Below are 15,954 nucleotides of genomic sequence, written 5' to 3'. Positions count from 1 at the left end.
CAAGAAGGCAGCTCACTACCACCTTCTCAAGGGAAGTTAGGGATGGGCAATAAATGATGGTCCAGCCAGCAACGTCCACATTCTGTGAAAGAATAAAAAAACATGGCACTCCAGTACCCTGACACAATTTGCACATATAAAGGAGGCTGAAAATTTGTCAGGATCTCTGCTATCTCCTTTCTGATTTATTTCAGCAGCCATCAGTGCATACCCTCAGCTCATTGACTTATCCAGCTTTCTCTTCTAAAGTAATTTCAAATAATTGTTCCATAGCCTAATTATAGAATTCTAAATTTGTAAAAACTAACAAGTGACTAGGTTAGTGACCAAGAAACAGACCTGTGTGTGGAAAAGTGGCATGGCTGAGGTACTAAATGAGCACTTTGCATCTGTCTTTACCGATGAAAAGAAAGCTACCAAAGTCATAATGAAAGAGGAGGTAGCTGAGATACTGGATGACCTGAAAATTGATAAAACGGAGGTATTAGAAACACTATTTAAAGTTGATTAGTCACCATGGAGGAGAACTGCAAGCATTAATTGTACAGAAAAGGGTGTAAGGATAAACCCAACAACTACCGGTTAGTCCATTTAATTTTGGCATTGGGAAAGCTTTTAGAAACAATAATCCAGGACAAATTTGTCACTTGGACAAGCTAAGTAAGGAAAGTCAGTACAGATTTGGTTTTTTTTTGATGAGGTGACAGGGAGGTTGATGAGGGTAATGTGGTTGATGTGATATACATGGGACTTAGTGCCAAATGGGCTTGTCAGCAAATCTGAAGCCCAAGGAATAAAAGGGACAGTGGCAATATGGACACAAAGTTGACTGAGTGACAGGAAGTAGTGGTGAACGGTCCTTTTTCCATCCTGGAGCAAGATAGACAGTGGGGTTCCCAGGGATCGGTACTGGGACTATGCTTTTGATTTATATTAATGACTTGGGTCTATATTTTACAGAACACAACTTCAAAAGTTGTAGATGACAAAACTTTGGAAGTATAGTGAGGAGGATAGTGATTGTTGATGTCCCCTTGAAAACTGACTGGTGGGAGGTGTAATTTAATGCAGAGAAGTGCAATGACACGCTCTAAGAATGAGACGACACAATATAAACTATGGGTGTACCAACATCACACGGACTGCAGCGGTTCAAGAAGGCAGCTCGCCACCGCCTAAAAGGTAACTAGTGACGGGCAATAAATGCTGGCCCAACCAGCAAAGCCCACATCCCATGAATGAACCAAAAAATAACTAAATAGTACATCCAAAGGGGATGCAGAAACTAAGACTTGTGATTAGATATGCACAGATCATTGAAGGTGGCAGGGCAGGTTGAGAAAGTGGTAAAAAAGACAAACAGGATCCTGAGCTTTATAAATAGAGGCGTTTAGTACAAAAGCAAGGAAGTTATGATGAACTTATATTTTTAAAAATCTATTGGGCCTTAACTGGAATGTTGTGTCTAATTCTGGGCACCGCACTTTAGGAAAGGCATGAAGGCTTTAAGAAAGGATGCAGAATGAATTTATGGGAATGGTTCCAAACATGAGGAACTTCAGTTTTATGGACAGGTTGGAGAAGCTGCGGTAGTTCTCCTTAAAGAGAAGGTTGAGAGGGGGTTTGATGGAGTTGCTGAAAATCATGAGGAGTCCAGATAGAGTACATCGCGAGAATCTGTTTCCACCCACTAGCAAAATGGCGAAGAAACAAAGGACATGGATTTAAAGTAATCAGCAAAAGAACCAAAGGTAACATGAGGAAAATCTTTTATACAGTTGATGGTTAAGAGCTAGAATTCACTACCTGGAAGGGAGGTGTAAATTCTTTCAAAAAAGAACTGGATAAGCACCTTAACAGGAAAAAATTTGGACGGCTATGGAGAATGGGCTGGGGAGAAGGACTAGCTAAATTGCTTTTGCAGAGAGGCCAAATGGCTTCTTCCTGTGCTGTACCCTTGCTATGTTGTAAAATATTCATGCAATATCTCTGGCATTTTTTTTCCACGAGGTTTCCATCTTCATCCAAACTCGGTTTCCCCTCTTCTGCTACTCCCTAATGCTTATAAAAGTCCTTACTGTTCCCTTTAATACAAGTAGTCAGCCTTTATCACATTCGTTTTCAGACCTTCTAATCTCCCTTTTCATTTCCTCATATTTTCTATATTCCCCCATTATTCTATTTAATTGCTAACCTCATTTCCATCATCCATAGCCCTTCAATTTCAGTTTTTGATCACAGTTTATTCACAAACTCTACAATTCAAAGCATTCTCTTTTCATCCAACAAGTATCCCAGCCTTCTTGTATCTGAAGCCTTTCCACTGATTGACTGTCTGCTCATTTTTCAGCCGAGTTAACTTGGGCCAGATCTCTTTACTTCACCGAATTTGTCTTTTTACTTTGACAGGTTATTTTTTTCAGATTTTTTTTAACACCCAAATTGGCTATCTTGTGGTCATTATTTCCCACTTTTCTCCTACTCACTATCATTTCTCTCACTTCTTAGTTGGTAGGTCATGTATTCAAGCACATAATCGCAGCTAATATTTCACTGTAGTACTAAGGAGTGCTACATCATCAGTGTCACTGAAACAAGCTGTTAAAACTGCTTGTTTAGATGGAAAAATGAGGTACTACCTGAAGAATACGGAAGTTTTACCAGTATCCCGGTCAACATAAAAACAGATTATTTGCTCATTTGTTACACTTACTGTTCAAGAGACCTTGCTATGTTCAAGCGAACTGCTGCATTTCCCTACATTGGACATGAAGTGTTTTGGATTAGCGGATGTAAGACACTATAGTCTTCTGCTAATTCAAGATTGCCGGCAGGGTGGAGGGGTGAATTTCTGCAGAAATTCTGCCACTCGTCCCCTACAACTTCAATGGAAGAGTGCAGGAATCCTGGGAAAACAACATGAGTCTGGCCTTTTTAGCACTAAATTCCCATTTTGCTCGGTTATTTAGGTTGCTTAATGCAAATTCTTGCAAGTTAATTTTTTAATGCAAAAAGACTGACTTATCAGGGGTGGTGCAAGCTTGGTTTCCTTCCTCACTCAAAGTTATTTGCTCTATTGCATTCCCCAAACCAAATCAAGCAATGCTACACACTGCAAGTCAGAGAAAATTTTCTTCAAAGTAGAGTGCTCTGGTCAGACCAAACCATGAACACATGGTTCTAGTCACCCAAACACATAGGAGACATTTCTCTCTACTGCTACCTGTGTTTATCAGCTTCAAAAGGAGGCAACCTTATACAGGTATATAAAACAGTAAATGATATAGAGGTAGAGCCAGAAAATTATTTCAATCCAAGTTGTCTGAGCAAGCCAAGTGGGCATAGATTCAAACTCGATAACAAAATTAGGACTGGTATCAGGAGGAGTGTCGCCCAACAGAGTGTGACCAATACATGGAACGGATAGAACAGTGAAGGTGAAATCCTTAATTATTTCAAAAACAGCTGGATCTTACAATGGGGAATGGCAGGATAGTTCTGAAATGGATTAACTAAAATTGGTCACCCTCATCTAGTGAACCCAGAGCCAGTGGGTGTTTATTCAGCATGATTGGATTATTAGCAACTCAATAAGAACACTAATAGTTCCCACTTAAATAAAAAACATTTGAAGAGACCAACATGTATTTCTAAAATGCCTTCAAGGTTAAAACGTCTCAAGACGCTACACAGGAACATTATAAATCAAAATTTCACACTAAGCCACATCAGGAGATACTAGATGAAATGCTTGGTCAAAGAGGTAGGTTTTAAGGAACATCTTACAGAAGAGGCAGAGAGATGCATGGATGGAATTCCAGGGTGTAGGCCTTAATAGCTGAAGGCCTAATGATGGCACAACTTTAAAAAAATGGATCCTCAAGAGGAGCCTAGATATTCGGGGCGGGGGGGGGGAGGTGCTGCTACTGCTGGGGGAGATTATCGAGATAGGAGGGAGAGGCCATGTAGGGATTTGAAAACATGGATGAGAATTTTAAAATCAAGCTGTTATTTACCCGGAGCCAATGTAGGTAGGTGAGCATAGGATGGGTGAACAGGACTTGGCGCAAGTAAGGACGCGGGCAGAGTTTTGGATGACCTCAAGTTTACCAAGGATCGTGAAAACTGTTATATAAAAATTCTTCTTTCCTTACAACTCATTGTCATATCCTAGAGAGATCAGCTTTGGGACATATATGCAGCCCATCACTAAGACTGCTTACCTCCTTAACATCACCCAACTCCACATCTGCCTCAGCTCAGCTACTGCTGAAACCCTTATCCATTTCTTTGGTATGGACTTGAGTATTCCAATCTGCTCCTGGCTTGCCTCTCCTTGAGGTCATCAAACATTCTGGCACTAGTGTTTGAATCACATCAAGTACTGTAGGTGCTCACTGGCTTATGTTAAAATTCATTTCAATCTTCAATTAATGCATTTAGAATTCTCATCTTGTTTTCAAATCCCTTGATAGCCTCACCCTTCCCTATCCCTGTAATCTCCTTCAGCCCCACAACCCTCAAGATATCTGTGCTCCTCTAACTCCGGTCTCTTCAGCATCCCCATTTTAATCGCTCCACCATTGTTGAACATGCTTTCAGCTGCCAAAGCCCTAAGCTCTGAAACTTCTTCCTTGAACCTCTCTATCCTCCTTTAAGATGCTCCAAAAAATCTACCTCTAACCAAGCTTTTGATCAATGTCTCCTTATGTGATAGAGTGTCAAATTTTGCTTTATAACTTTCCTGTGAAGTACATTGGTACATTTTATTTCATTAAAGCTGCTATATAAATACAATTTGTTTTTGTAAAAAACTCAGACTTGAATGGAAAAGCCCAACTTTCTCTGGCATGTCTTGTGGGTATCTATCAAGCTGTCCAGTGCATTTGAATGTTGAGTCTTTCAGCAAGATAGTGAAGCTTCAGGAGGCCAATTCTGTCAGCAACTTTCTGATTTTCAAGTTTAACTGCGCATATTTGGTTGCCAAAGGTTGCTGTCCAACTGACTCTTAAATAATGGTGAACGCTGATAGCCTCCCTGACGTTTACACTGCAAAATCCGGACCATTGACTTACTCGGGGATGGTAGCAGGCTTCACAGCACACAGAAATCTCAAACAAAAGCCTGGTAGAATTTAAATTCCTTATCTTGGTTACACTAAGATAGGGAAGCACCTCGCACAAGTCAGATGATTAACCACAAACAAGGAAAGAAACCATCAAGCATTAGTCACCCTTGCACAACTAATAACTGGCTATGGAGTAACCATGGCAGAGGCCTGGTTACCAGCCAGTCCTCTCATTTCCAGGTGCACAGGGAGGTCCTAGAAATGGGGGGAAAAAAAAGAGCAAAATGGTGTCATAATGTAGTAACAATGCAAAACATATAATCTGAAAATGAATCATTTGTAATTTGAATTCATGATCAGATAGCGTGCTCTGCCACAATGCCAGTAAAATGTTCTCGTACCCCAGATTTATGCTGATTGACACAATTCATAATCTTATTATGATGACGATTGGTTCAACTTCTGGCTGAAGACTTAGAGAATCATTGAACTGAGTTCCTCTTTTCGCAATAAGAATTTATTCACCTGTCTTTCCAATCAAATCTGCACAACTGCATAAATAGCAAATACAAAAAACAAGAGGTCAGTACAGGTCACAGCACAACATCAGTTAAAAGATTGATTCTTTAATGGTGAAGTATGCCAGTAACCTGCACAATTCAATTGCTTCCACTGCAACTCATGACTTCTGAACACAACTTTCCTACCTTGCTGCTTAATCTGGAAGGATCTATCCAGCAGTGCAACTACTTGTAACAAGTTAAAACACAGCTTGATTGGTGGGATAAAATGTGTTCATTTTTTTCTCTGGAATGCAGCAGCCATCTACTTCCCCCATATCCTCTCTGCACTTGTCTTGCTGCTATTGTGATCTAATGTTGTTCTGTGAATTGTTGTTCTGATCTAGTTTTGGCCAAAGAAGCAAATGTTTTCAACTCTGACTTTTTTGGGATCATGGCGAAACAGCTTTCAAATTAAAGTCAATAGCTTAATATCTGATAATCTCTAATTGGTAAATATGGTATAGTGAGAAATATGGTATAGTGAGCACTAAGGTCACATACAAGAGAACAGCTCTCAACCTTACCAAATTTATATTTACTAAAATTAGTGCAAAGCTTCTCTGAACGTCTTCAGGCCTGCTGGTATTATTCACAAAGCCGAGAGTTAAGACGTTTTGCTATACGCAGTATTATCCTGAAGAAGATGAGGGGCACTGCCTTGACAACACACAAGCTCGTTTATATTTGTAAAATATGAGTGGTCAGGTCATGTCTGAAGAACTGTACTGAATTTTTTGACTGAAGTAGTGGATAGGAAATATCTACACATGTTACTTATAGGGGTTTCCAGAGGACATTTGATAAAGTAATTCATAAGGGATTGTTGCCTAAAGTTGAAACTCACGGGATTGAAGGCAAATTATTGACCCAAATAGGAAATTGGCTGAGTGAAGGGAAACACAGTAAGGGTAATGGGCAAGTACTCTAATTGACAGGATATGACTAGTGGTGTAAGGATTTGTGCATTATCCAGCATTATTAACAGCTTAGACGAGGGACAGAAAGTCACATATCCAAGTCTACCTACGACAAAGAGATAGTATTCTAACCAATATAGATGGCAGTACAGTATAAAATTGGAAAAATTAACATATTAAGTGAATGGGCAAAACTGTGGCAAATAGATTTCAATGTGAGGTCATCAACTTTGGACCTAAAAAGAATAGAACAGAGTATATGCTAAATGGTGAAAAGCTAAAAACAGTGGGCTGGAGGGGGGGGTGCAAAGAGACTTCGGGGTTCAGGTATACGGAATAAAATGAGCGGGTACAGAAAACAAAAAAGGCAAATAGAATTCTGGCCTTTATAGCTAGAGAATTAAATAAAAGAGGGTAGAAATTATGCTTCAGCTTTCAAAGCCTTGGTTAGACCACACCTATTGAGAGTAGTACTCAGCAACACATCTTAGGAAGGATATATTGGCTTTGGAGGGAGTGCAGCGTAAGATTACCAAAATTACACCTGGACTCCAACTACAAGGAGTGATTACACGAACTAGGCTTGCATTCCCTGGAATTTAGAAGGTTGAGGATGATTTCATCAAAGTTTTCAAGATACTAAAGAGAACAGATAGGGTAGATAGAAACTATTTCCACTGATTGGGGTGTCTTATACTAGGAGGTATAGTCTAAAAATTAGAGGGAGACCTTTCAGGAGTGAAATTAGGAAACACTTCAACGCACAAAGAGCAGCAGAAGTTGGAAAATTCTTCCAAAAATAGCAATTGATGCTAGATTAATTGTAAATTTTAAATCTGAGGTTCATAGATTTTTGTTATCTGAAGGTTTTAAGGGATATGGGACAAAGGCAGGTACATGGAGTTAGGCCAGGATCTCAGTGAATAGCAGCAGAGGTTCAAGGTGCTAAATGGCCTGCTAATTTTGAGAGTTGAAACAAGTTAAACATCTTTTCCACTTTCTAATACTTTTCTCATATCCCCTCCTCAAACAGCACTAACACAAACAAAATCACTTCAGTTCATGTCTACCTGAAAGTCAACCACAGATAAATAAAGCAGCCATCATTGGTTAAGGAAAACGGAAAAGCAAAAACACACTGCAGCACAAACAAGCAAAACTGGAATCAGTGAAGATCTTACTTTCAACAATGTTGGCTGAGCGAATGGGTTCCCTCCAGCCCTTAAACTTGAGCGCAGAGCAGCTAAACCACATGTCACAGAAGTGTAAAATGGCACATCAGGCACCATTTAGTTCCTTCCACTGTGTTTCTAGTCATATAGAAATCTAAAAACCCACTATACCATATACAGCCTTCCGCTTCATAAATTAAACTCAATTGACAGTCAAATGCTTGTCAATATACAAGTATTTGACAATAAGGCAACCATTCCTAATTCAATGTTTACCCACATTAGTGTGGCTAAACTGCATGCTCCAGGGAAAATCATAATTCCTTAAAGTTTAGAATCTCAAATGACTGTCATATCCCAGCTGATGTTACTACTGGACAAATCAGATCTCAGGGTGGAACCCAGTTTGATAGATCCTAACTTTTATTTTTTGTTAAGGTATGCAGAGAGTGGCTGCTGAACAGAGTCACAGGAGTCAGCTGACGAATTTGTAACAAAAGAATAAAACATTTATTAATCAGGAGAAGATGAATTACATTACAATGCTCCTTCATTTACAACTATACCTTTACAGATATATACAGATTTATAAGGATAGCACCAATTACAAAAGCTATCTTATATTCTAATGTTCACAGTAAGTACATAGTCCGTATAAACCAATAGGTGACCTGCGGTCAGGCACACCACACTCTGAAACCAAGTGGCAGATGCCACTCCAAACAGAGGCTATGGATCCTTCATTAACTCCCCTCAGATGCTTGTCACACCGTGAGCCAACCAGCCTCACTGAACTCCGTCTTTCACATGAAGGTTTCCAATCTCTGCTCTCGACGAGCTTGCTTTAGAATCTTCTCCCAAACCTATGCTTTCTCTTCTGGATTACCTTTTGCATTCAAGCTTCCTTCCATGCACTCTCTCTCCAATACTCAGCCATGCCAACAGAACACCACTGCTTCACATGCTCATAGTAAAGAGTTACAGACTTTCAGCTGTCTCCTCATATCTTCTGGCTACCCGCAAGTCTAAGCTGCTGTAAATCTGCATTCTGCAGCTTCTCCCTTTAAGCTTGGAGCCTTTCTCTGCTCCTCACTCTTTTCCCAGATTCCTGTTTGTTCCCTTTGATGAGAAGGTCTTCTCAGGACCCCTCTTCTTTTACAAAGGGGAAACCTGCTTCCCGCAGCTCCCTTCTGGCAGCTAGTTTCAACTTTAGTTTAGACTTTCTATCTGTCCCTCTCCTATACTGCTTCTGCTGGCAACTCCTTTCAATTTTAGAGCACACTGACCAACACTTTGGGGGGGTGGGTGTGTGTGGCCTCCCTCTCTGGACCCCTGCTGCAAGGCAACAGCACAGTTTTTCTACTTTGTTTTAACTTCCCTAAACTACTACCCCCCTGGATAACACAACTCTCCACTTCAAGGGCCATAAAACTCATTAAAAATGTAGGCATCTTATAAAATGAAACTAAAACTCAAGTTTCATTCTTTTAACCCACAAAATACAGAAATATAAATTAAATTTAAGCTTAAAGATTACCTTATTCCTAATACCTTCAAATACACTTTAAACTATATCTATTTTCTAACACAACATAATAAACTTGTGATCCTATCAATTATGCTTGGTCACTTTGAATAACTTATATTCATGGGGGGTGGGTGGAGGTAGAGAAACCTAACAGACTTAAAAAAAAACTTGAATTTCAATCACTTTATCACATCGCTCAAAGACATGCCAAAGGTGTCTCAGATCAACGAATTACTGTGAGGTAGTGACTATTATAAAGGGGAACTGGGCAAGCTTCATTGGATGAAGATCCCTCCGAGTAAAGTGGGGAGGTAGTGGAATAGTGATAATGTAACTGGACTAGCAATCTAGAGGCCCAGGCTAATGCTCAGGAGATATGGGTTCAAATCCCACCACAGCAGCTGGTGGAATTTGAATTCAAAAGACAAATCTGGAAATAAAAACCAGTTTTGGTAATAGTAACCATGAAACCATTGTCAATTGTTATAAAAACCCATTTGATTCACTAATGCCAAGTCTGCTGTCCTTACCCGCTCTGGCTACATGTGACTGCTGGCCCACATCCCATAAAAGAATATAAACAAATGACCAGTTAATTCCTCTTTGGCACCATAGGATGAGATGGGACTGTTCTTTAGGACATAAGACAATTATTCAAGTAATGGCATGAGAACTTTTAACATTCATCTGACTAAGTAAACAGGGGCTCAATTTAACATTGCATTCAAAGAATAGTACCATGAAAGATGAATCACTTTCTACATAACTGCAATGGAATATCAGCCTAGAATTTACAGTGAAGGCCAGGAGCAGAGCTTGAATGCTAGAGCTTCTGACTCAGATGCAAGGGTGCTACCAATTAAGCCTAGCCATCCCTATGGGAACAATAGCATAATAATGATTTTACTGAACTAGTAATCCAGAATAATAAAATTAGAAAATGGTGGAAAAACTCAGCAGGTTTGGCAACATCTGTGGAGAAAGAAACAGAGTTAAGGTTTCGAGTCCGTATGATTCTTCTTTAGAGCTTAATCAGATCAGTAATCCAGAGGGTCTGGACCAATGATCTGGAGACCCAAGTTCAAATTCCATTATGACAGCTGGGAAATTTAAATTCAGTTAATAATAAATATGGAATAAAAATCTAGTTATCAGTTAATGGTGACCATGAAACTACTCGATTGTCATAAAAACCCATCAGGTTTACTAGTGGGGAAGGAAATCTGCCATTCTTATCCAATCTAGCCTTTATGCAACTCCAGACCCACAGCAACGTGGTTAAGTCTTAACTTCACTCTGAAATGGTCTAGCAAGCCGCTCAGTTAAGGGCAACCAGGGATGGGCAATAAATGCCAATGATGCACACATCCAGTGAATAAAGAAAACCAACCGTTACAAGGGTCCTGTGAAACCAGGTTTTCCACTGATATATACATCAAATGTCTGTCACGTCTTTTCTTTATGCAACCTGAGAATGTTATCTAATAATGGCAACTGATGGTAATGGCAACAAGATCAGATATGTATAAACTCATGACATGCCATTTCATGACATCATGCCATATTGTATAGTCTGTTCATTGGTGGCACGAATGCGGTCATGGTAACATTTGCTCTGCTGTGGCTGATTTTTTTGCATTCAACTAATTCTTCAGAGCTGAATTCCAAGACATAATCTTGGACACTCGTTACACAAGGCCACTAAAACCAAATCCTTCAGCAACGTCTTAACAGTTAGACAACACAGCCAAGATATGAAGAGGATAGGCTGGTGTTAGATATCAATACAATAAACATTTCCAAACTGAAACTGTGTGGATTACCTAAAAGTAACAAAAATCACAAGCTTGTTACAATCAAACTCAGGTATAGATGTTAAATATTAGGTGGCCATGACATACTTTTTAAATACTACTTGTTCGAATAAGGAATGACATTCTTATGGAAAAGAACTCTTTCTCCGAAATACAAGACTTTATTAGATTCTCAAAACTCACTGATCTACCTGCATTATCTGAACTCCCAACACTGAATTGCAGCTTCAGTACTCAGTCTAATATACACATACATTTATTTAAAAATTAAAATCGTGTCAAATAATAAGTGCTGAAATCATACTGAAGAAAAACTGAAAAGCTGTATTATTGTATAGAATATACAGGAATATGTAAAAATGGATTGCCCAACTTCTACTGTACCACCATAGAGAACTAAAACACTATAGAACAGAATCTCAAGGAAATAAACCTAGCAAGAGTTTCAGATGACTTTGAATCATTAAGTATAATTAAAGCATTTAACAACAATATTAGGTTACAGATTTGTGTATATTTAAGGGGTTTTTGTCAACACAATCACCACACTGCATTACTGCAGTGAGACTGTTGTTACAGTTTACTCCTTTCTAGGTTGATTAACCTCTCATTCAATCTTATCAAAAATTGCTTAATTTGAATTACCAGACAATCCACATTAGCTCTCCCGCAAGCAAAGAGCAACTTTACATTAACAGGTGTTAACTGCAATGCATGTTTATCCAGAAAATAGTTGAAATTTAATGAGTATTGTTTATTACATTAAAGTGTAACAATGGGGATATGAAAATTACTGTTTCCCCATCCTTGTTCCTTGTAAAGATTCAAATCCTCCAATGCTTTGCTGGCAGCCTTAGATCTCAACCCTTCATAAAATACAACTCTATCAAAACACCTCAACAGACATCCTCTTTCGCAAAGTGCTCCACATTCCTATTACACCCAATGGCAACATCCAATTTCACATTTTTTCTATTCACTCATGGGATGTGAGCATCGCTGGCTAGTCCAGCATTTATTGCCCATCAATAATTGTCCTTGAGAAGGTGGTGGTGAACTGCCTTCTTGAACCGCTGCAGTCCTTGTGGTGTAGATACACCCACAGTGCTGTTAGGCAGTTCCAGAATTTTGACCAGGAGACAATGAAGGAACAGTGATATATTTCCAAGTCAGGATAGTGTGCAGCTTGGAAGGGAACTTCAAGATGGCAGCGTTCCCACGTGTCTTGTCCTGCCGTTGTCCTTCTAGATGGTAGCAGTCGTGGGTTTGGAAAGTGCCGTCTAAGGAGGCTTGGTGATTTCCTGTAGTGCATTTTGTAGATAGTACACACTGCTACCTCTATGCGTCGGTAGTGGTGTGAGTGAATGTTTGTGGATGGGGGTGCCAATCAAGCAGGCTGCTTTGTCCTTGATGGGTGTCAAGCTTCTTGAATGTTGCTGGAGCTGCACTCACTCAGAAAAATGGAGAGTATCCCACTGCACTCTTGATTTGTGCACTGTAGATGGTGGGCAGGCTTTGGTGAGTCAGGAGGTGAGTTACTCGTCAGAGGATTCCTCGCCTCTGACATGCTCTGTAGCTGCAGTAATTTATATGGCTAGTCTAGTTCAGTTTCTGGTCAATGGTAATCCCCAGGATGTTGATAATGGGGGATTCAGTGATGGTAATGCCATTGAATGTCAATGACATAAGCAACCTCTTTCGACATTGGGTTGCTTCACAATCCCTATCCACTCCACCATGAGTGACAGCATTTTCATCTGCCACGGTGCTGCTTCCGAACCACCCTCCCTAGATCTACCAACCGTTTTCAAAAATCTTAAAAACCCTTCCTGCAATCATGACTTTGTAGCCCTAAACCTGTTTTCTCTCTTTCTTTCCTGCTCAGTATTTAAATAACTTTGTTCTTCAATGCAAAGCCATGTTACCCAACTTCTTATACACAGGCAGCACTTGTACAATCAACACTTTTAATAGACATATTTTTTGCCCACTCAAACTCTGATCGCCTCCTTCCCTTCCTCCTCCAGCAACAGAATTACAGATTCTTTCCTTTTAAATTTAGACTGCTTCTAGAGAGATTATTAGTTCTATAATCCTGGTGCTGACAGTTACAACTTGAGGTGAAAATTGTTTCACAGGAAAGATTTAAAAACTTTGGCTCCAGCACAACTTACTACAGTGTAACTGAGTGCACCAGCTTCAACATGCTAAACAAGCTAAATGATAACACAATCGTTGGAACATTGTAGAGATAAAGTGACAGGTCATGGCTAGCACAGAGATCTGACAAATATTGTACTACAACAAACCACCTAGAAATGTGTGACTTTGAGAGTTAGTTTCACATGTATCATGTACAACCTATCAGCTAAAATTCGAATTGAAAGCTTGGCTTGATAGTAGAATTTTCAAATGAATCAGAGAGTCAATGGATCATGTCACATTCTACAGACTTGAGTGCAATCTAAGCTGACACTAAGGGGATGCTGAACCCAGGAAGCTGCTAGTTTTTGGATGAAGCGTTAAAACTAGGCTAAATCTGCCTACTCAAGCGGAAGCAAAAGATGCCATGGCACTACGTGAAGGCCAGCATTCATCTCTCAGTCAACATCACCAGTAAGAGTGGCTTTTATTTGTCACACTGCTGAGTGTGGGACCTTGCTGTGTGTTTCCTACATTACAACAGGAGGTCAACGCTTGTGCGAAACACTATGGGCCGTGTGAAAGGCGAGATATAAATGCTCTTTATTCGTTGTAAAGCAATGAATTGGTGAGACAATTTACAACAGTGGGCATTTCTCAATGTCACTTCCCAAATATTAAAATTAATCCTTTAAACTGCCTCCTGTTGGGAGTGGAGAAGAGAGAGCCCAGCGCCTGAACTTCAGTAAGACTCCCCGGAGCTCACTGCTGCAGCCGTGTCCCCTGAGGATCTTCCACCAGCCTCGGTTAACCGGGGGAGGTGGGGGGGGGGGGCACCGACGACAGCAGCAGCCGGCAGCGGCCCTTGGTCACCCAGGGGCCTGCGGTGGGTGCGGTCGCTCGGCTCCCCCGTCCGCCTCGAACTCCCACCCATCCAACCACCCAACAGCTAGGCCCGGCCTACTACCGGCGCCGCGCTCTGACCTCGACTCTCTCTTCCCAATTCCACCCTCCCCCCCCTTGCTCTCACTCCCGCTCCTGCCTCACCAGGTATCGCCCTTCTTCAGCGGTGTTTTCATCAGCGCCGCGGTGTCGGCGCGCTGCGTCTCCAGCTCGGCCGCTCCGCCCTCCGCCATGTTCGCTAGCAACCGCGCGGGGCATGCCGGGAATCCCCAGCCCCCACCCCCCCCCCTCTCTCTCGCTCTCTCTCTTGCCCCCACCCCTCCCCTAAAACACCAACGGCGTCAGACGGCCGCGCCAAAGAGCGCAGCCGACGACAGGAGAACCGCCCCCGCCCGCCACTTTGGGAGGACGGCGCCTCTCCGCCTCCCCATGCTGGAGGACCCGTTGGACCTCCCAGCGCTCGACCGCGGGACGTTCAGCTCAGCAAGACCTGGGTGGACTCAATCCAACCTCTCTCACACCAGCTGCCCATTCAGGGTTGCTGCAGGATTGGCCTGGAGTCCCCAGGGTTTGAAGATCAATCTCCAGGACACTGCTGTGTGCAAACCCTGGGATATTAAAAAGATAGTTTTTTTAAAAAAAAATCATTTGAACATTTCTCTTTATCAGATATAAAGATATTCAAAATGTTTTTGGGGCAGAGGGCGTGGAACGCAAAGGCTGTTTGGCTGACAGACAAGCATCATCCAATGGGGGGAATGAGCATTTTTGCAATTGGCGTATGAAGGCAGTGTGTCACAAGGATGGATGTGTTGGCTGATGAATATGCAGGAGCGTGGGTCAAGTCATGGGACGAAACGTCCAGGAATAAGACATTTAATCACCCTATGACCAGTTCATACAATTTACGAGAAATTTTTTTTTAAAAAAATTTGCAAAGTGTAAAACAAATTTACATTAACTCCGAAGTTAAAAACAGAAAATGCTGGAAAAACTCAGCCGATCTGGCAGCGTCTGTGGAGAGAGAAACAGAGTTAACGTTTTGAGTCGAGTATGACTCTTCTCCAGAGTTGAAGGAAGGCAGAAATGTGATGGGTTTTACGCTGCCAAAATTGGGGGGTGGGGGGGGGGGGGGGAGGGTGGAGAAAGAACAAAAGGGAAGGTCTGGGATAGGGTAGAGGGCAGGAGAGATTAAATGACAAAAATGCCATGGGACAAAAGGCAAAGGGCGTGGTCATGCTTGTAGTAAAGAAACAAATGCATTTGTCTCGAGTGAGTGCGAATGACAGAATAGTGAACAACTCTGTCTGAAAGCAAAAGCATGGAAAACAAGATTAAGACCAGCACATGGTTTAAAAACACAGAATAAAAATGGAGGGTAGAATTCATAGTCTGAAATACCTTCGAGCATCAAGTTGCATCAGTTCTGAAGGAAAATGGTTGTGATTGTTGGAGGTCAGCCATCTCAGCTCCAGAACAACACTGCAGGAGTTCCTCAGGGTAGTGTCCTCAGCCCAACCATCTTCAGCTGCTTCATCAATGACCTTCCTTCCATCATAAGGTCAGAAGTGGGGATGATCGCTGATGATTGCACAATGTTCAGCACCATTCACAACTTCTCAGATACTGAAGCAGTCCATGTCCAAATGCAGCAAGACCTGGACAATATCCAGGCTTGGGCTGACACGTGGCAAGTAACATTCGCACCACACAAGTGCCAGGCAAAGACCTTTCCAGCTAGAGAGAATCCAACCATCGCCCCTTGATGTTCAATGGCATTACTATTACTGAATTCCACACTATCAACATCCTGGGGGTTACCATTGACCACAAACTGAACTGGACTA

At 41.4% G+C, this 15,954-nt stretch overlaps 1 protein-coding gene across 16 annotated transcripts in view; it reads right to left on the bottom strand.

The window, feature by feature from the left end:
- The window catches only part of LOC121293362 (ubiquitin carboxyl-terminal hydrolase 15-like), a 114,716-nt gene extending 100,338 nt beyond the window's left edge, over positions 1-14,378 (bottom strand). For 14 of the 16 annotated variants that reach the window (XR_005946499.1, XR_005946500.1, XR_005946501.1 and 11 more), the window contains exon 1: positions 14,252-14,356. Coding sequence is in view for 12 of the 16 variants with exons in the window: in XM_041216356.1 (XP_041072290.1) it covers positions 14,252-14,340 (89 nt within the window). In the remaining 4 variants the exon portion in view is untranslated. Of the gene's footprint in view, positions 1-14,251 lie in introns of all 16 variants that reach the window. The other 2 variants (XM_041216357.1, XM_041216353.1) reach the window with 2 other exon arrangements.
- Between the last annotated feature and the right edge of the window lie 1,576 nt (positions 14,379-15,954).

This window comes from Carcharodon carcharias, chromosome 21, assembly GCF_017639515.1.
Source record: "Carcharodon carcharias isolate sCarCar2 chromosome 21, sCarCar2.pri, whole genome shotgun sequence".
Classification (NCBI taxonomy): domain Eukaryota; kingdom Metazoa; phylum Chordata; class Chondrichthyes; order Lamniformes; family Lamnidae; genus Carcharodon; species Carcharodon carcharias.
The sequence above is the reverse complement of the archived record's forward strand: the minus strand, read 5'-3'. Positions and strand labels throughout refer to the sequence as shown.